The sequence below is a fragment of the Rana temporaria genome, chromosome 5 (assembly GCF_905171775.1).
Source record: "Rana temporaria chromosome 5, aRanTem1.1, whole genome shotgun sequence".
Lineage (NCBI taxonomy): Eukaryota > Metazoa > Chordata > Amphibia > Anura > Ranidae > Rana > Rana temporaria.
In genome coordinates this window covers 331,910,561-331,931,226 of record NC_053493.1, presented here as the reverse complement: position 1 = coordinate 331,931,226, position 20,666 = coordinate 331,910,561, and the positions used below count along the sequence as shown (strand labels likewise).

Sequence of the window (20,666 nt, the reverse complement as noted above, 5' to 3'; positions counted from 1 at the left end):
CTTACAAGAGTTGCCATCAATGCGGTACATTCATTGTGTTTTAGGCTGGGTTCACACTGCTGCGAAATCTTTTGCGAATTTGAGCCGTTTGCGATCGCTCAAATTCACAAGTCATTAAAATAAAAATAAATTCCATTAGTGCCGTTCACATCAGTGCGGTGCGAATCTAAGCTGCGGGGGGAAAAAAGGGTCCTGTGAGATGTTTGATCAGTGTGCGATGCGAATTCAGCTCTATAGACTGGCATTCCCTGAAATCGCGGCCGCGAATCACGGCAAAATCGCAGCCACGAAGTCCAATTTTTTTTTTTTTTTTTTTTTTTAACCACGATTTTGAATTCGCAGCAGTGTGAACCTAGCCTCAAAGAGACACTTTTGGGGTTGATTTACTAAATCTGGAGCGTACAAAATCTGTACATGGAAGCCAGTCGACTTCTATCTGCAGTTGGTTTTAATTAAGCTTTAACCAAGAAAAAATTGGTAGCCAATTTTGGTTTCTATGCAGAGCTGCACCAGATTTTGTACTTTCCAGTTTTAACTGACAATTGCACGGTTGTGCGACGCTGTACCAAAATAAAATTTATGTACTTTCTGCTGTAATATATATCCAAAAAACAAACAAATTTATTGATCAATTTGGGTAAATATGTATTCTGTAGCATTTTTTGGTGGGGGGGGGGGGGAAATGCCAATACGCGTAATTTGATTGGTTTGCTTGCCAAAGGTTCTAGCGTCTACAAACAAACAAACAATGTTAGCTTTAGGGACTTTTCATTTGTTTTGTTGGTAATGGCAGGGGATCAGTGATTTTTTTTTTTTTTTTTTTTTTTTTTTTTAGTGGGACTGCGACATTGTGGCAAACAAATCTGCCACTAAGTGCCACTTTTTGGGGACCAGTGACACAAATATAGTGATAGTGCTAAAAAAAAAACACTGACCACTATATAAATGACACTGGCAGGGAAGGGGTTAACATCAGGGGTGATCAAAGGGTTAACTGTGTTCCCTCAGTGTGTTTACTGTGTGGGGGATGGACTGACAGGAAGTACACAGAGATCAGTGTTCCTGCTTACAAGGAACAGACGATCTCGGTGTACTTCCCTGGCAGAACGGGAACTTGCCTATGTAAACAAGGCAGATCCCCATTCTGCCTCTGTGGAGTGATTGCGGGTGGCTGGCAGACATCGGGTTAGTCGGTTAGTCGGAACTGCGGATTGGCTTTCTCCGCAGTGCAGCAAGAGCTTGCGCCCACAGTATCTAGTGTGTGTGATATTATATATATATATATATATATATATATATATATATATATATATATATATATATATATATATATATATATATATATATATATATATATATATATATATATATATATATATATATATATATATATATATATATATATATATATATATATAATTAATTTAGAGCTGCACGATTCTGGGAAAAATGAGAATCGCGATTCTTTTGCATGAAATGAAGATCAGATTCTCAAAAATTTATTATTTAAAGTTATTTTCAACGCAAAACTGAGCTTATGTGCTTAAATACAGTGTTTGTAAATCTGACGGACTGTTTACATGTTGCATTTTAAAAGCCGCAGAAAACCTGCTGACCTTACATGCTTTCTAATGTGAAAGAGCACCTCTTTTTTTTTTTTTGTGAGCTGGTGCCATCTGGTGGTGAGCCATTGGTATTACAAGTTATTACCACCAGATGTGAGCTGGCGCCATCTGGTGGTGGCCGTTGGTATTACAAGTTAAGCATTACAAGTTAAACAGCAATTCTAATGTAATTTTTCACTATTTTCACTGCCATCTTCTTCCCTCTAATTAGAACCCCCAAACATTATATATATTTTTTATCCTAACACCCTAGAGAATAAAATGGCGATCATTGCAATACTTTCTGTCACTCCTTATTTGCGCAGCGGTCTTACAAGCGCACTTTTTTGGGAAAAAATTACACTTTTTTTTTATAAAAAAATAAGACAACAGTAAAGTTATCCCCATTTTTTTTAATATTATGAAAGATAATGTTACGCAGAGTAAATTCATATCCAACATGTCACGCTTCAAAATTGCGTTTGAACACCGTTTACATATGCGGGCGCTGCTCACGTATGTGTTCGCTTCTGCACGCAAGCTCGTCGGGACGGGGTGCGTTTTCTGGCTCCTAACTTTTTTAGCTGGCTCCTAGATTCCAAGCAAATTTGTCAACCCCTGATGTAAACAGTCCGTCAGATTTACATATACTGTATTTAAAGCGGGAGGTCACCCAAATTTTTTTTTTAACATTTTTGTCAAGGGGAATAGGGTAGTTTTTTTTAAAATAGAAGCAGTACTTACCGTTTTAGAGAGCGATCTTCTCCGCCGCTTCCGGGTATGGTCTTCGGGACTGGGCGTTCCTATTTGATTGACAGGCTTCCGACGATCGCATACATCGCGTCACGGGCAGCCGAAAGAAGCCGAACGTCGGTGCTGCTCCATACTGCCCCTGCCCACCGACGTTCGGCTACTTTCAGAAAATCGTGACGCGATGTATGCGACCGTCGGAAGCCTGTCAATCAAATAGGACGCCCAGTCCCGCAGATTTTTCCGATACTTTTTTTCCGTCTGAAAATTTGAGAACCAGCTCTCAATATAATGTTGGCGGAAATTCCGACAGCAAAAGTCCGATGGCGCATATACACGGTCGGAATTTCCATTCAGAAGCTCACATCGGACTTTTGCTGTCGGAATTTCTGATAATGTGTACGGGGCAAAAGCCTGGTATTTTCCTCCAAAAACAATTCTGTCTAAAAAACAATTCTGCATATAATTTGTGTTTTGTAATTCTATACTGTGCTTTTGCAACTTTACATAATTATGCAAGATATTATTGCAAAACATACGTGTACGTTATTTGTTTTATAGTGGAAATTTCCACAGTTTGCATGCCATCTATAGACTTCCTTAATTTGCTTTTGTATTTGATGAATACTGCTCAGGTATAATAAAACAAAATAAGGACAAAGAGCAGATCACTTCCCTTAGCAAAAGCCAGAAGTTAATGATGAAAAACACAAAGGTTGTTTGGTAACATAAAAAAGGATGAAGTGTGTTATTCTCAGAAAAATGGCCAAGAAATCATAAATTCTGCCAGGGTATGTAAAGATATGAGGACAAGTGTGTGTGTGTGTGTGTGTGTGTGTGTGTTGGAGAGATATCCATCTCTTTATCTATCTCTCTCACACACACACACACACACACACACACACACACACACTCTAACTCACAAAAATGAGTACACCCTCACATTTTTTTTCAATATTGTATTATATCTTTTAATGTGACTGAAGAAATGACACTTGGCTACAATGTAAAGTAGTGAGTGTACAGTTTGTATAACAATGTAAATATGCTGTCCCCTCAAAAATAACTCCTCATACAGCCATTGATCTCTAAACCGTTGGCAACAAAAGTGAGTACCCCCCTAAGTGAAAATATCCAAATTGGGCCCAAAGTGTCAATATTTTGTGTGGCCACCATTATTTTCCAGCACTGCCTTAACTCTCTTGGGCATGGAGTTCACCAGAGCTTCACAGGTTGTCACTGGAGTCCTCTTCCACTCCTCCATGATAACATCACAGAGCTGGTGAATGTAAGCGACCTTGCGCTCCTCCACCTTCCGTTTGAGGATGCCCCACAGATGCTCAATAGGGTTTAGGTCTGGAGTCATGCTTGACCACTCCATCACCTTTATCCTCGGCTTCTTTAGCAAGACAGTGATTATCTTGTAGGTGTGTTTGGGGTCGTTATCATGTTGGAATACTGGCTTGCTGCCCAATCTCCGAAGGGAGGGGATCAAGCTCTGCTTCAGTATGTCGCAGTACATGTTGACATTCATGGTTCCCTCAATGAACTATACACTTTCTTTGTACTCCTCACCTGGTTGCCGGCGCTGCCACATACGCTTGACACCATCTGCACCAAATACGTTTTTATCTTGGACTCATCAGACCACAGGTTCCAGTAATTCATGTCCTTAATCTGCTTGTCTTCAGCAAACTGTTTTGTGGGCTTTCTTGTGCCATCATCTTTAGAAGAGGCTTCCTTCTGGGACGAGTGGAACCAGTCATGTTTAAACTGCTGTATAGTCTTGGCCGCTGTGCTGCAGCTCAGTTTCAGGGTCTTGGCACTCTTCTTCTAGCCTATGTCATCTTTATGTAGAGCAACATTTTTTTTTTTTGTATTTTTTTTTTTTTACGATCCTGAGTTTTTTGCCATGTTGAACTTCCAGTGACTAGTATGAGAGTGAGAGCGATAACACCAAATTGAACACACCTGCTCCCCATTAACACCTGGGACCTTGTAACACTAACGAGTCACATGACACCGGGGGGAGGAAAAATGGCTAAATGGGCCCAAATTTTATTTTTATTATATTTTAAATTAAACTTTCTTATGAGAAGAGTGAAAAGCTAAGTTTTGCGCCTTATTGCCGTGCTAGGAATGGGGGATATTTCACCTTTTAGCCTCTGAGACATCTGCATCTCGTAGGCACTGCTGCTCTCTATCTAATGGCTCACACAAAAAAATAGTAGTGAAATCTGTTCTTTTACAATGATGTGGAAGGCTGCCCACCAGCAGAATACAATAGCTGAATTTGATGTTTTATGTTTGACCTGCTTGGAGCTGAAACAATGAATCGATTATGAAAATAGTTGTCAAGTTTTCATAATTGATTGATCAGCCAGCCGGTTAGTTGGCCTGCATGCAGAATGTATTTGCATATCAGGAAATACAGTGCAGCACACATACAGCTCAGTACACCGTCCATACTTGTCAGTAAGTGTGTGTGTGTGTGTGTGTGTGTGTGTGTGTGTGTGTGTGTGGCAGTGCCTCATGGGACATGTAGTCCTTGACAGGAAGTGAGTGGTTTTAAAGGCAGAAGTGTGTGTTTTTTTTTTTTTTAATACACTTTGCTACTCCTATACTATACTATACTATACTTTTGCAGCTTGCTTTTGGGGCACTTTGAAGGCAGGAGGAGTCAGAAGCTTCGGGGGACCCCACAAGAGAAGAATCGGGGAGCTGCTCTGTGCAAAACTATTGCACAGAGCAGACAAGTATAACATGTTTAAAAAAAAAAAAAAAAAAAGAATCGCTTTAAAGACACCGTGCAGGGAAGATCAGCATCTGAAGGTAGAGCCTTATAGACTGGAAGTAATAGAGGGCATTGAAATGGTCAGAGTCCGCCCGAACCCACAGGCATGCTTCCGCAGCGTGCGCCGCCGGCCCACTATTGTGCCTACGTGAGCCACCGTACAGTTACGGCAATTTACGCTGTATAACAACAGCAGCTGATTGGAATGCGGTTAATGTAAAAGATTTATATTTCCCTTCATATAGATTTATGTCTGACTTGGTTAAAATGCCCATATATCCTACTTCTGGGTGTATTTACTATTATATAATCTAAGTAATATATATATTCTTACTTTCACTGTTTCACAGTATAAATGGACCCCTTATAGTAGCGATTATGTGCTCTTTTTGTACTATAAAAAGGGCTAAATGTATTTTTTTTTTTTTTTTTTTTTTTAACCCCATTGTGACAGGTGGTGCAAAAAAAGCATGCTGCTGCTGCTACTAAAAATCTTATGCCTGGTTCACTCCTATGCTCACTACAGTTCATTTAACTTGGTTTCCTATGGGAGAAGTTCACATCTATGCTTTTTTCAGCTGCTGCGTATTTGGAAAGGGTCAAGAACACAATTCAACGTAAAACGGTGCTTTTTTTTTTTCTTTGGTTTATTAGAGAAGATGCAGAATAGCATGTAGTGCATTGTTGCCATGATTTGCATTTTTTTTTATCTACCCAACAGCAAATTGGCCAAAAGTAAGCATAAAAAAATTCTAATTGCAAATCGCAGCAAAATCGGATGTACAGAAACAGATCAAAAGCAAACTGCATAGGTGTGAACCGAGCCTTATGCTGGCCATACACGTATCAATTTTCGGACGATAATGTTCATTACGAAAAATCTTTGTACATATTTGCTGAATGAAGGAACATAGTTTTTGAGAAAAATATTCTTTTAACATTCAGTTTGAAATTTAATGTAATTTCTGAACAAAAACCGCAAACACTGTCTGAAAATTCCTTTTGACCAGTACGTTTTCTATTCTGTTCCTTCAAATTTTCCCATCCCTGTGGTCAAAAGCAAATATTGATTTGACCCCACTAAGGATTAAAAAAATCAAACAAAGGTTCTTAAAATTAAATGTTTTTTTGACGAAAGACATGGTTTTTGTATGGCCAGCATAAGTGATGGCAGGCACAGGTAGTTTTTTTTCAAGCCACCTGCCTTTTACAATGGAGTCTGTCATACATAATACATTTACAGTTCTGTCCAAAAATCTGCAAACCCGTCTTTAATTTTTTTATTTTTTTTATTTTAAAAAAAAAATGATCTCGGAGTCTGATATATACCAGATCCACCCTATAATAATGTATATACAGTATAGGTCTCTTATGTCATTCTCGGTGGATTAGAGATTTTGCTCTCTAACCCATATATAGTTGATTATTTTATATTTACTGCTGCATAGATATTTAATAATAAATTGCCTTTTTATTTTAAACTTGACATACAAACTGAATTATACACCACACTTTTTTGTTTAAGGTTATTTATCCAAATAGGCCAACTAATTGATTATGAAAATAATCGTTAGTTGCAGCCTTCATTTATCTGCTGGTTTTAAACAGACTTTCTGATCCTTCTAACATAACATTGCTTAAAGGGGGTGTAAAGGTACATGTGTTTTTTTTTTTTTTTTTTTTGTTTTTTATTTCACCTTTAATGCATTCTATGCATTAAGGTGAAAAAACAATCGACAATTGGCGTGCGCCCCCCGTTTATATACCTGAGCCCTCGAAAGTCCCGCGTCGGGAACGTGCTGGTTTCTTGGCCAGGCTTCTCGGGTCATTTATTGGATGATTGATGGCAGCGCAGCCATTGGCTCCCGCTGCTGTCAATGAAATCAATGACAAAGCAAGCCGAGGGGGGAGGGGCGCTGACTGTATCACGGAAGCGTACCTGAAAGCTAAACCCCTTCTGAAAGCGCTTCCCAGAAGGGGGCATGGTCTTGCGGAAAGGAACCGAGACAGCCGCCTAGGGACCCCAGAAGACGAGGATCCAGGGCCATTCTGTGCAAAAACGAGCTGCACAGTGGAGGCAAGTATGATGTTTGTTTAAAAAAAAAAAAAAAAAAGGAACCTTTACAACCCCTTTTAATCTCAGTGGAATCAGATGAGTTAATTTAGCTGATTAGTACACAGTGCTGCTTTGTGTAATCTGCTCTTCCCCATTTTTTACAGTTTTGTTTTCTGGTTGCTTTCTATTGTCGGTGAAATAATAAAAGTGCGTCAGTAGAACTCTGCCAGCTTGGCATAATACCTGGTGAGGTTTGAATTGATCTAAAAGGCTCATCATTCCAATGGCATGTGGTACACCTTTGTTTATTGTTGATAGAATATTAAAGTACTGTATATCGTTTTTTTGTGGGCTCTGTTTGCAGTTGAAATATTGTATAGTCTATATACGTTTTTGGTTTTGTCTTGAATGCCCTTCAGTCATCACCAGTATTACAATCAAGGTAGAAGTTCATGAAGGCCAGTATGAACAAGGCATCCTTAACTAATGAATAGAATCAAAATTGACTGTCCTCCCCTTGTCATATATTCAAAAACTGTAGTGATATCCACATTTTACAAGCTGTTTACTTGGGCTCTGCATTAAGTGTCGTCCTCTTCACTAACAAACACTGCAGCAGTGCTTTTACTTACACTTGGGCCTTATGCCCGCAGGCATATGAATTTATGCTTCATATATTTTGTCTGCTAGAAATTGGCATAAAAAATGCCACTAAAGTATGTGTGTGGTTTTGAGTGTAAACGCGTTCTACTGGCCAGAATGTTTATTGTAGCCATCGAAATAAATTAAGCTCACATGCGTTTACACACATGTATGCGTGGAATTAATCCTCATAAGCTCTCTATCTCTTTCTCTCTTGCATTCTATGAGCCGATTAATCTTGAGCCTTTGGGACCACTTTAAGGTACTGCTGATGCCACCCTTATAGCTGAATCCTAGGAAGAGTCTACATGTTCAGGAGGAAGACCCAGATTTTCAGAAAGTAAAGGCGGATGGATAATGCCAACCTTTGTAAAATGTGAGACGAAGGCTTCATGTACGCGAGATGTTTTTACAACCTCTCCTGAATGATTTAACTTGACAGATAGTAACCCACGTTTAAAACATCAGTTTTTCCGCGTTTACATGCCGTTTAGCGGTGTCTTGCCTTTAAAAGCATTTAAAAAAAATATATGTGACAGCCTGTAAACGAATCGCAGCTAAACGCGAGTTACCATGTTTAGCCGCTTGAAATGCCACTAAACTCAGCTTCTGAGCGTTCCAAAAAAAGCCTCTAAACTCAACTGCCTAGAAACGATGTTAACGACCTTGTGTACATGTGCTGATAAGATCACATAGATGAGAGTTCAGTAGCAGTTGGGGAAAATGCCAAGCTGCTCCTAAAAAGTCAGTTTATCAGCAGCAATGTACATGAGGCCTAATAGGAAGGGAAATAAAAATAAGCTATGCAAAGAATAAAAAGCCTGCAATTCTTTATAAAATATATCTTTTGAAGATTGCCATTACTAAACCTGGCTTGAATAACAATTGGGTGACAGTATAGTATTCGGCACCTCAACCCTATTGAGTATAAATTGAAGCAACTGGACGTTTTGGGATTATAATGTAAAAGGAAAAGAAGGGCGCACCGACCTAGTGCATTACCAATGGCTAGGTTTAATTAAAAGTGTATAAAAGATCCATCTAAGGGACAGATGCCTCCGGAGGGCCTCCTACTGGAACCAGATAACCGGAGAATCCAGACGACCTATATTACAGCTACGGCTTGCGCGTTACAAGGGTGGACCCTCTTCCTCAGAGCCAAAAGTGTATAAAAAATCAAGTTTATTCACATTGTAATAAAAAAAGTTTGGGTTCAATAAAAACAGAGTATCTATACGTATCATAGTGGTCACTGTTGTCCATATGTAGAGGTGGACAGAGCAGGAACAAAAATTGTTTCTGGACAGCCGCACTCTGAACAAGTTGTAGCCTTTATTAAAAAAAAAAGGACAGCACTACAAGTCACAGCAACATAAAATAAAACCCGACTGCTGACACGTTTTGCACTGAAACTAGTGCCTAGTCATAGCTGGTGGATAGAGCGTGGTTTTGGATCCCAACATGTTTAGCCAAAATTGGCTTCTTCAGGGGATATACAAACTACTTTCCCACAAAACTCTGATCAAAATAAGATTCCGTGCATAAACGGTAATTATTCACAGGGTACTGTAAAGCTTTACAATCAATATACACGATGCATGATTTAATTGCTTATTCTGTCCAATTCCTTAAACTCACCCACAAGATCATTAGATAAAACCACCGGATGAATCCACAAATATAGGAAGAGGAGGCTCTGGGCATTCACAGGGGACACAAAAGAGCCAAACAAAAGAAAATATAATGGCCTATCAGTATCTCGCGTTTATTGGAAAACGGTGTCATTTGAGGGCTAACATGGCCTTAAATAATACTTGCTAAAACTCCTGAAATTAAAGGGGAATATTTAAGGGCTGGCAATTCTAACTGCGGTATATCAGGTCTTGTAGGCTGGCTGGGGTTCCTGATACTCATGCGGATAGAGAAATAGATGGACAGCCGCACTCCAAAAAGTCTTAAAGACGTGCTCTTTATGACGCGTTTCGCATTGACTTTCAATGCTTAATCATAGCTTAATCGGCTATGATTAAGCATTGAAAGTCAATGCGAAACGCGTCAGCTATTTTCCCCACTGTATGCTGATTGTATGCTGTGCATTTTTTCCACTAATAAAGAGCACGTCTTTTTTAAGACTTTTTGGAGTGCGGCTGTCCATCTATTTCTCTATCCGCATGTCCTGTGCATTGCCAGCACCCATCTGGTTCCTGAGCAGACAGTGATTGCCTGGAGGTGCTCACCTGGAGCGGCGGCTTTCTCACCCCTCCTGATACTCATGCATGTGCAGTGATGATGTCCCGTCTGCGCTCAGTTGGTGATGTCAGAGCTGGGGATACAAGAGGCTGGCTTCTCTAGCATGTCATCTGCTGGAGTGCAAGGGCGACCATTGCGATTCTATTTATTGATGGAAGGTAATCCAACTAGCTATTTTCCTTGAGGTCTTTGGCTATCAGACTGTACTCAGTGTTGCATTTTATAGCCTGTATGATGATGTTTGTACTGATGGAGTTATTTTTTTACCAACTACCAGATGCACATTGACTGGACTAAACGACAGGGTGCCATTTGCTTTGACCATGTATATTTGGAGACATTTACCTTAAAGCATCAGCCTTGGTTGTATAAGATACCTTATAAATTATAGTCTCTGTTTGTGTGTGTGTGTTTGTTTGTTTGTTTGTTTGTTTTTTTTTTTTTTGTTTTTTTTTTTTTATCACCATGGCATTGGTAATATATAAAACACTACATCAGGCTTTCTTTTTTTGTGTAGTTGTGATTCTATGCTAGCACCAATCCTTGGTTACCAAAGTTAGAATTGGCGCTCCTAAAATATTGCCTGTGAATATCGGGGTTTCAGTAAGTATTGGAGGATATGTCGACCCTGAACTGGACAGTTTTGTTCGGTCAAATGAATGTGAGATGCTGACATACTGCTTACATTCACATGAGATCTGTTCTGCACTATACACTGAATGTTCTAATGGCGCCATTTCACAGATCTCTTTATCTGACAAAATAATCCAGCTATAAACTGCCTGACATTTTGTTGACTTGGCAATACTTGTTTTAACATGGCAACTTTTGGCTGTCTTGATATTGGAGAAATGAAATGACTTGGCGCAGAGGTGGCAAACACAAGGCCCGTGGGCCAAATCCGGCCCTCTATGCCATTTTATGTGGCCCTCGCACCTCTCCTGCGGCCCTCCTCTGGTCCTCCTCCAGACCCTTGCTTTTTGCTTTCAAGTAGGGTTGTCCCGATACTAGTATCGGTATCGGGACCGATAATGAGCAAATGCTCCCGATGCCTGACCCGATACTTCTTTTTTTTTTTTTTTTTCGTGAGCTGGTGGAAAGGGGGCGGAGAGCGGAGCAGAGCAGTCTTCGTATGGAGGAGAGGAGAGCTGCTGCTGCCTAGTCCCCCGTCCCCCCGCCACTGCCGACATCTAGTTAATTTGCGCTGGAGGAACCCTACCGCTTTCATTTGAATAGCTGTGTATTCCCCGCCGCGCCTCTCGTGTATAGACACTCCCCCTTGCCCAGAAACTTTGAAAGACAGATCACCCGTCCCAGGATTGGACGGGTGATCTGTCTATCAAAGTGCCCGGGCAAGGGGGAGTGTCTATACTGGATGGGCAGCTGCATCAAGATGTGTGTGTGTGTTTTTTTTTTTTTTTTTTTTTACCTTGATGCATAAAGGTAAAAAGCCTTCCTTCTGCCTTGAAAAAAACACTTTAAGACCATTCTTTGCATATATCTATAGGTTGGACCTCTTCGTGATCACATAAACACATATATAACATGCAGTGTCCAGGAAGTGGGCTTTATTTCTGTGTCCTGTGTGTGTGCTGGAAGCGCTCTTGATCACTGAGCTGTTATTGACAGCTCTAGGTCTTGTACTGATGATTGTGAACTAGGATAACCAGCTCAGTCACATGATTTCTGTGATGGCATGTCCCTGTGTTTCTCCTCTGGGGGGGGGATTGTCTGGGGTGGGGGGAAGATAACTAGATCGGGGCTTGATCTAGTTTAGCAAGTGTTCATGCCAGTGTGTCAGTTTAATCACACTTGTGATTGAGGGGGCAATAAAACCCAGCAGGTGAGCTGCATTTTTACTGCCCTTCTACTGCTCCCCCTGTTGCTGCTGAGGCAGCGAACCGAAGATGTGCATTCCACATCCGTGCTTGTATACATGTGAATGGTGCTGCACTGCAAACCACACACAACACGCGGTGGTCCAGTAACTATGGCATTAAAATGGGCATTGAAGAGGTAATACAATGCCTCCTCACTGCCAGTCTATTGCGGTTCGAACGATCCAGGTGCAGATTGCGCTACAGACAACAAAGCAAGTCTAAGCAGAGCAGTGTCCTTTAGTTGGGGGGTCAGTGCATTTTTAGGTAAATCCATTTTATATTTTAGTACCAAAAAATGTGTACTATTTGTTTTTTGGTTCTACAGGTACAAAGAATAAATAGTGTTTGTTTTTGGTGGGTCATAATGGAATAAAAATATGCAGTGACTTTCAAAAAATATTTATTTTTGGCTAGTTTTTTTTTTCATAAGACCCCTTTCACACTGTAGCGGCGGTCATTTTTGCGGTGCTTTTTGTGAAGCCTTGGAATTGCTGCCCGTCCGTACATTTTGGAAGCGCCATCTATAGCTCTCCCAAACAGCTAAAAAAAAGTTGCTGCTTGCAGGACTTTTCCGAACGTCACGCAAGCGCACTGTCACCACTTGCTGCAATGCATGGGAGGCCATTTCTAGTGCTGAAACACCTGAAAACTGCCTCAGTGTGAAGGGGTCTTGGAGATCCCGGTATCTATTAACATTTTACCATCAAATGAAATTTCAATCTGTCCGAAAAAAAAAAAAAAAACTGCAAGGGTGGATATTTTTTTTTAAATATATACTTTCCTAAAGTTGGGCTGGTCTGCAAAATTGTTAGTGTGGTTTTCTTGGGTTCCCCCTAGTTGGAGAGGCACGCTATACTTTTTCAGCTTGGCCCAAACAAATAATTTCCCTCAACACGTGAGGCCGCTGGTGGTTTAAAAAAACATAAACAACATTTTTTTTATGTAGCTGCAGCTACATTTGGGGAACATTCATTATTTGATCCCCTGCAGAATTTGTAAGTTTGCCCACTTACAAAGAAATGAGGGGGTCTATCATTTTTATTTGTGTGTAATATATATATATTATATTATATTATATTATATCTCCAGAAAACACATGTTAAAAATGTAGTTGCAGTTCAGAGAGTAAAAAAGCATTTGATCCCCCTACCAAAAAAACAATAATTCTGGATCCCACAGACCGGCTACGGTATGTGCTCATGTGGTACACAGATTGGTCCTGTCAATTTAAGAAGGTGCGCCTAACGACAACTCGTGTGTGTGTGTGTGACAACTCGTGTGTGTGTGTGACTTTCTGACATTCAAACCTCCCCATCATGAGCAAGACCAAAGAGCTGTCACAGGACATCCTGCACACTAAAGTAGGGCTTGACAAAATCCGGTCGCAATTGCGACAAATTGTGACCTCGCGCCCGCCAGTAATTGAGGCATTGGCTTTGCGGCCTTCACAAAAGGAAGCTTAGGCCGCAAAGCCGCGGCCTCAATTACCGGCGGGGGAGGTGGGGGCGCACGGAGACACAGGATCCTGTGTCTCCGTGCGCGCCCGCTGGTAGTTGAGGCCGCACCTTTGCGGCCTTCTGTGATCTGGCGCCATCTTGTGGTGGCTGTTTGGCATTACAAGTAAAACAGTTCTAGCAGTTCTAATGTGTTTTTTTTCACTGCCATCTCCTTCCCTCTAATTAGAACCCCCAAACATTATATATATTTTTTATTCTAACACCCTAGAGAATAAAATGTCGGTCAATGCAATACTTTCTGTCACACCCAGTGCTTTAAGTGGGCCGGAACGCGGCGGTACTCAGTACCGCCACTTCCGAAAATTGCCCTGGAGAGTACCAGCACCTCTCCGTGCGCCCAGTACGTGGGTTTCCGGTACCGGAGCGCAGCGGAGAGCTGGCCGTCTCTCCTTCCTAATGTCATTGGCTGGGCAGCTAGTGGAGGGGGGCGGGTCGTGTGCAGAGTACGGCTCAGGCAGGCGCAGGCAGGGAGTTGACCTCACGTTAGGTGACGTCAACTCCTTTCCGCGCGCCTGTGAGGAGCGATCACTGCGGCCTGGAGTCCCGCCCGCCCTGAGGCTGCAGCAATGTGTGTCACGAGGAGGGAGTGAGTCTCAGTCTGGCTCACCTCCTCACCTCAGCCGACAGCCGCCGACATCTCCCCGGCCCCTGGGGGGGGCTCCGCTCCACCATCCACCGCCGGTCCGGAGTCACCTCACCTCGCCAGCAGACCTACCAGCATTGCATCGACCGACCGTGGCCCTGCGCAGGTAAGGAGCCGAGCGGCATCGGATTGCTTGGAACGGGGAGTGGGGGCCTGGGGGGGGGGGGGGGGGGAGCGGCCTAGTACCAGAGAATCTTTTTTTTTTTTTTAAATAGCTGCAGACTGGGGGTGTGAAGAATTGGACTTTTGTATCGATGGCTGAATTAGCAGGGAGTGCCAGGGACAGCAATGAGCACAAGTAATTAGGATGTGCTGCCTGGGCACACCCCGCATGTCAGTATTGCTGGCGCAGCCTGGGCAGTAGGCATGGGCACTGGGGCAGGTGGAGTTGATATAATTAAAGGAGTTCTCTGACCTAAAACTTTTAACCCCCGCTGTGCCCGGGCTGTAAAACTATACAAAATAAACTTTCACTTACCTGCCTACGATCCCCCGTTGTTCCGATATCGCCGTCCCGTTCTCAGGTCCTGGTCTCTTCTGCTTCCTGCGTGTCGGTGACTCATAGTGCGCTCAGCCTATCAGCGGCCGCGACGGGACATTGCTGCGGCCGCTGATAGGCTGAGCGCACTATGAGTCGCCGACACGCAGGAAGCGGAAGAGACCGGGACCTGAGAACGGGACGGCGATATCGGAACAACGGGGGATCGTAGGCAGGTAAGTGAAAGTTTATTTTGTATAGTTTTACAGCCCAGGCACAGCGGGGGTTAAAAGTTTTAGGTCATAGAACTTCTTTAATTGAACACAGTATTGCATTTGCTGGGCATGTGGAGCAGTCCGGTGGACAGTGTCACACAGTGTGACACTCTACCGGACCGCTCCACATACCCCCCTGCACATCAGATCCCCCCCTCATCACACACACACATTCGTTCCTCTCTGTACCAGTACCCCCCTGCACATCAGACCCCCCCCCCCCCCCCCCCCTCATCACACACACACACTACAGTAGCTCTTTTTCAGGGTACTTTCTAAGGGTATTTTCATGATCAGTATTGGGGGGGGGGGGGAGCACCGGCGCCTAATAGAGTACCGGCACCTCTTTTGGCCCACTTAAAGCACTGGTCACACCGTATTTGCGCAGCGGTCTTACAAGCGCACTTTTTTTGGGGAAAAATACAGTAACAGTAAAGTTAGCCCAATTTATTTTATTTATTTTTTTATTGTGAAAGATGTTATGCCGAGTAAATCGATACCCAACATGTCACGCTTAAAAATTGTGTCTGCTCGTGGAATGGCGAAAAAACGTTTACCCTTTAAAAATCTCCATAGGCGACGTTTAAAACATTCTACAGGTTGCATGTTTTGAGTTGGAGGAGGTCTAGGGCTAGAATTATTGCTCTCGCTCTAACGATCATGGCGATACCTCACATGTGTAGTTTGAATACAGTTTACATATGCGGGTGCTACTCACATATGTGTTCGCTTCTGCGCGCGAGCGAGCTTGGCAGGGGGCATTTTCTGGCTCCTAACTTTTTTTAGCTGGCTCCTAGATTCCAAGCAAATTTGTCAAACCCTGCACTAAAGAGATGAGTTTTCAGAGCAAGAACCCAGCTGTGGGCAGGGTTCACACCTAATGCGCATGCGACTCACAACAGAGGTCCAGTGCACCCCTGCTCTCCGATCTTTTGCCTGAATTCAAAGTCAAAGACACACAGGACCCCTGTGCAATGCACTTCGCAGCTGCTCCAAGGATGTGTGAACCAGCTCTATTGAGAGGTGGTCACAATCTCCTGTCATGAGAATTGGATGCGGGGAAATTTGCATAGGTGTGAACCCAGCCTCAAAGTGGACAGAGTAGTCGATAGCTGTACACATTGGGTAGAGGATTCCAATCCTGAAAATACTGCCATCTCGATTCAACCCCTCCTCACAATCTTAATTTGGCATTTCCACGATTCATTAATGCAACAAGTGCAGAGCCGTTCTCTGCTCACTCACAGCTGTCATAAAAGGGGGGTGGGGGGGGGGAATCCTCCAAAGTTTATCAACATTGCTTAGCACTGAGAGATGACTAATAACAATGTAACAATCAGTTCGTTTTTAGATCAGTGGTCTCCAAACTGTGGCCCAGCGGCCGGATTTGTGTTCACTTTGTGTCTGGCCCTTGGGACATCATCCCCCCCCCCCCACTATCCGCAAAAGTGGGGCATAGTGCCTACCACTGACACGCACTGCGGCACTAGTCCTTTGACACCAACTATGGCACACTATTCCTCCCATTGATACCAATAATGAGGCACTACTTCTCCCATTGATGCCAACAATGGGACGCTATTCCTCACACTGACACTAATGATGGGGCACCATTATTTCCATTGACACCAATGATGGGGCACCATCCTCCCCACTGATACCAATGATGGTGCACTATTACTCCCATTAATACCAACAATGGGGCACCATTTCTCCGATTTACGCCAACGATAGGGTACTATTCCTCCCCCAATACCAATAATGGGGCATTGTTTAATCCCATTCATGCCAGGACATTTTCTTCTCCCACTGGCCACATTCTGGCCCCCCTTGAAGGGCAATAAACTGGCCCTTTATTTAGAAAGTTTAGAGACCCCTGCTTTTAGATCATAGGGATGAACTTCGATCTGTATATGAAGTCAGTTAAACCACTTAAAGACCAATGCCGCGGACACGCGGTCGGAAATTCCGACAAGAAAAGTCCGATGTGAGATTTTGGTTGGAAATTCCGACCGTGTGTAGGCTTCCTTCGGAATTTTTCTGTCTGGATTTCCGCCAATAAAAATTTGAGAGCTCGAAAAGTTCTTGTCGGAAATTCCGATTGTCTGTATGCAATTCCGACATGCAAAAAAAACGCATGCTCCGAATCATCGAACTTCATTTTTCTCAGCTCGTTGTAGTGTTGTACGTCACCGTTCTCGATGGTCGAAATTTTGTGTGACCGTATGTATGCAAGACGAGTTTGAGCCAAAATTCAGTCGAAAAAAAATCCATGGTTTTCTTGTCGAAATTTCTGATCGTGTGTACGCGGCATTAGCCTTTTTCTGCTATTTGTTGCTTACAAGTTAAAATCTGTATTTTCTGCTAGAACCCCCAAATATATAAAGTGTGTGTGTGTGTTTTGTTTTGTTTTTAGCCGAGACCTAGAGAATAAAATTGATGGCAGTTGTTGCAATATTTTATGTCGCAAAAAGAATACACTTCAATGAATAATAAAAAAAAAACAGTAAAGTTTTTGTATAATGTGAAAGATGTTACGCCGAGAATCGTGAGAGAATCGTAATCGTTATTCTAAGCAAAAAAATCGTGATTCTCATTTTTTTTCAGAATCGTGCAGCTCTATGTGAAGGCATCTCACCTTATTTATCCCAGGTCAGTGATTTAAAACTGTATTGAACCTTTTAAATCGGCATGACTGCACACCAATTTTTCACAGATATTTATATTGAGTCAAACGTTTATGCACTGACTTGCATACTGTGCATTCATGTATGTCCCTGTCCTTTAAACTTGTACCCGAAGGTCCCCATCCCGCATGCATACATGTACATACTAGTTCCATTTAACCTACCAGCATGTTTTTTTGGAATCTATCAGCATGAATTTTTTTTTTAACACACTGACATCATGTTTTAGTAAGCCATATGCTCCAAATCATATGTATAGATTTTATTTTTTCCAATTAAATTTTGCAGGGATAGGTTATGGGAAATGTTTGCTTGGTTTTTTTACTTTGATGGTCTATTTTTCCATGTGTCTATACACTAAAGCATTTCAAGATGGATTGTTGAGAATAATTTAAAGCAGAGAGATGTATACCTGATCACAGTAAGAGGAAAACATTTAGAACGTAGGGTCTGTTACCCAGCATACAAAGCCTTTTTTTTTTTTTTTTTTGTCAATTTGTGTGGCACTGATTAAGCATTACTGATAAGTGGCACTGACTGGGTGCACGCACTGATGGGTGGCACTGAGTTATGAGAACTGATAGGTGGCACTGATGAGATGAGGCCCTAATATGCAGCACTATTGGGCACTGATGGGATTAGGTGGCACTGAGTGAGCACTAATAGATGGCACTGATGGGCACGCACGAAGGTGGCAAGCACTGGGCACTGATAGGTGGCACACACTGAAAGCTGGCACTGATAGGTGGCACTGACGGCTGGATGGGCACTGCTGGATGGCGCTAATGTCACTGAGCTTCTGATGACAGGCACTTAGGCAGGAGAGGATTTGTTTTTCTATGCTGCCTCTGCGACGCCCATCTTGGTACACCCTGCACTCGGCCTCAAAGCAGCAGCGGACATCTTGTTGCACCCAGCCCGAACTACTGTGGCCGAGTGCAGGGTGTACCAAGATGGGCATTACAGATTTTCAATCACTGACGGACAGTGAGTGTACCGGTGTTGGCGGATAAGGACCCCCCTGTACTGCGCTAAGAGGTGTACTTAACTTAATTGTATCACCCCCTGCCCCTTGCAGAGTAACACTAGCATCGGGAGCGTGTGGCATCGTCATTGACCAGGCTCTTTGTAGAGCTGACGCTCGGCTCTACATCTTCTGCTATTTTCGGCGGTTCCGAAAAGGTTCATACTGCGCAAGCACTGCACCTGCGCGGAACAGGGGGGGGGGGGTCCTTATCCGCCATTTAACGACTGTGATGGCTCTGGTAACAGATAGATAATGATGCGGCTGCACCCCCTTACCCGCCTGAGGACTTTGCTCTGCTATCCGCTCTCTGCCCCTCTCCGCCCTCCAGTCGCTGACTCTGCCTGCCGATTCCATGTATCGGCAAAGGTATCGGGAGCATTTGCGCGTTCAAGTACTCGCGCAAATGCTTGGTATCGGGACAATCCTAATTAGGGCACTTAACCTGTCCAGGGAGCCTGCAATGTCGGCATCACAGCTGATCTTCCAATCGACTCCTGGGTGCTGCCGCTGCCATTCCTGGAAAGGAAACCCGGCATTGAAGTCTTTCGGCTTCACAGCCGGTTCCCTACTGCACATATGAGAAGCACATTGCTCTTTCTTATTGGCCCGTTGGCAGGGGAAGTAGGAGGGGGAACAAACTTCCGGGGCGATCGGGCCCCGCGCAAGTAAGGAAGTTCCACTATTGGATGGAACTCTGCTTTTAATATACAATAAATCAAAACAAACTATAAATCTACACTACCATCCAGGTACCCAATATGTACCTGGTGCACATGCTCAACTCCAAGGCTCTTAAGAAAATTTATAAATGACTATTACATTTTCTACTCCTTTATACACAGAGCCCTGTACTATTTCCCTCCCCCTGCTTTAAAATAAAATAAAATAAAGCTTTTCTTCCATAGTACTTTCAACCATCACATTAAATTATATTTCTGACACAGGATCAGGGCAAGGACACCTATTTGACCATTTGAGGTACATTTTTTGTATCTTTTAAAGATTGTGCTTTTTTATTTTGTTTTCAGAATCATACTTGCGTAGGTGGATGCAGCATGAAACTGATGCTGCTGCATCTGCCCCCCCCCCCCCGACTTTAAGACTGAGAACCGAGTGATCAAATGCCACGGATTGCTCTGTTCTCAGAGCTCCCTGGGTAAGAAGCTGTCCATCAGCAGCTCTCTGCTCTGCCCCCCCTGCTCATTTGAGAGCTGTCCTGTGGGAGTGGCCAGGTCAGGCTCTTAGTGGCTTTCTGAGAGGCTGAGCCAGGTGCCTTTCCAGGCATGTGAGCAGACCCTGACTTTATTGTTGTGATCTTGCCTGAGCTTGGACCTGCACATCGGCTGACAACAAGCTTTAGCCCACTGTCTGCTGAAAACGAGTCACAGGAGTGAAGAATGAACTGCATTCCTGTAAACAGGAGAAGTACAACCAAATGAGCTTTGTCTGTACTTCTCCTTCCTAATAGTTATTCTTCAATTGCAAGGAAAGCTGCCAAAAAAATAATAATAAAAAGGTAACTTGGGGCTCGACAAATCCCCAGGTGCCAGGTCAACATTGCGACTAGCAATTGCATCCTGGAGCCTGCGCGCTTTTCAGCCCATCCACTGTTGGCACCAGGCACAGGTTTTACTTGTTGAATGGAAGCATTCGGGCAGCTGCCTGAATGCTTCCACGCTATGTATCCCCAGCTTCGTTTGTCCTTCTGCGGGCCCGGGGACCGCCATAATGGGTGCTGCCGGGTGGAAGGAGGAGAGCGGATGCACTTCTTTTTTTTTTTTATAAATCGGAGATGTTTATTGAGAAAAACAACATTTTTTTAAACGGAAAAGAAAATCACAGCAAGTACACAGCTCAGAAATATATCACCTAAACATTCCACCAGTGCAGATGACAGTTCACACATAAAGCACAGCAGACTTCCATATAAAACCTCAGTCCGAGGCCACTATTTAAAAGGCACTAGCCCCACTGGAGTACACACATCCCCCAAATCACATACAAACGATAAATCCAATGGATTAAACTCCCCGCCCTCTGACTGCCCCCCATGGCTGATTGCC

The 20,666-nt window shown here is 43.1% G+C and overlaps 1 protein-coding gene across 4 annotated transcripts in view; it reads left to right on the top strand.

Annotated features, from left to right (window-relative positions):
* PDE7A (phosphodiesterase 7A) overlaps positions 1-20,666 on the top strand; it is a 127,858-nt gene that overhangs the window by 30,766 nt on the left and 76,426 nt on the right. For 2 of the 4 annotated variants that reach the window (XM_040354309.1, XM_040354311.1), the window contains exon 2: positions 17,497-17,541. The exons of the other annotated variants lie outside the window; for them this stretch is intronic. In XM_040354309.1, coding sequence (XP_040210243.1) covers positions 17,497-17,541 — 45 coding nt within the window. The remainder of the gene's footprint in view (positions 1-17,496; positions 17,542-20,666) is intronic. 4 annotated transcript variants of the gene reach the window in all.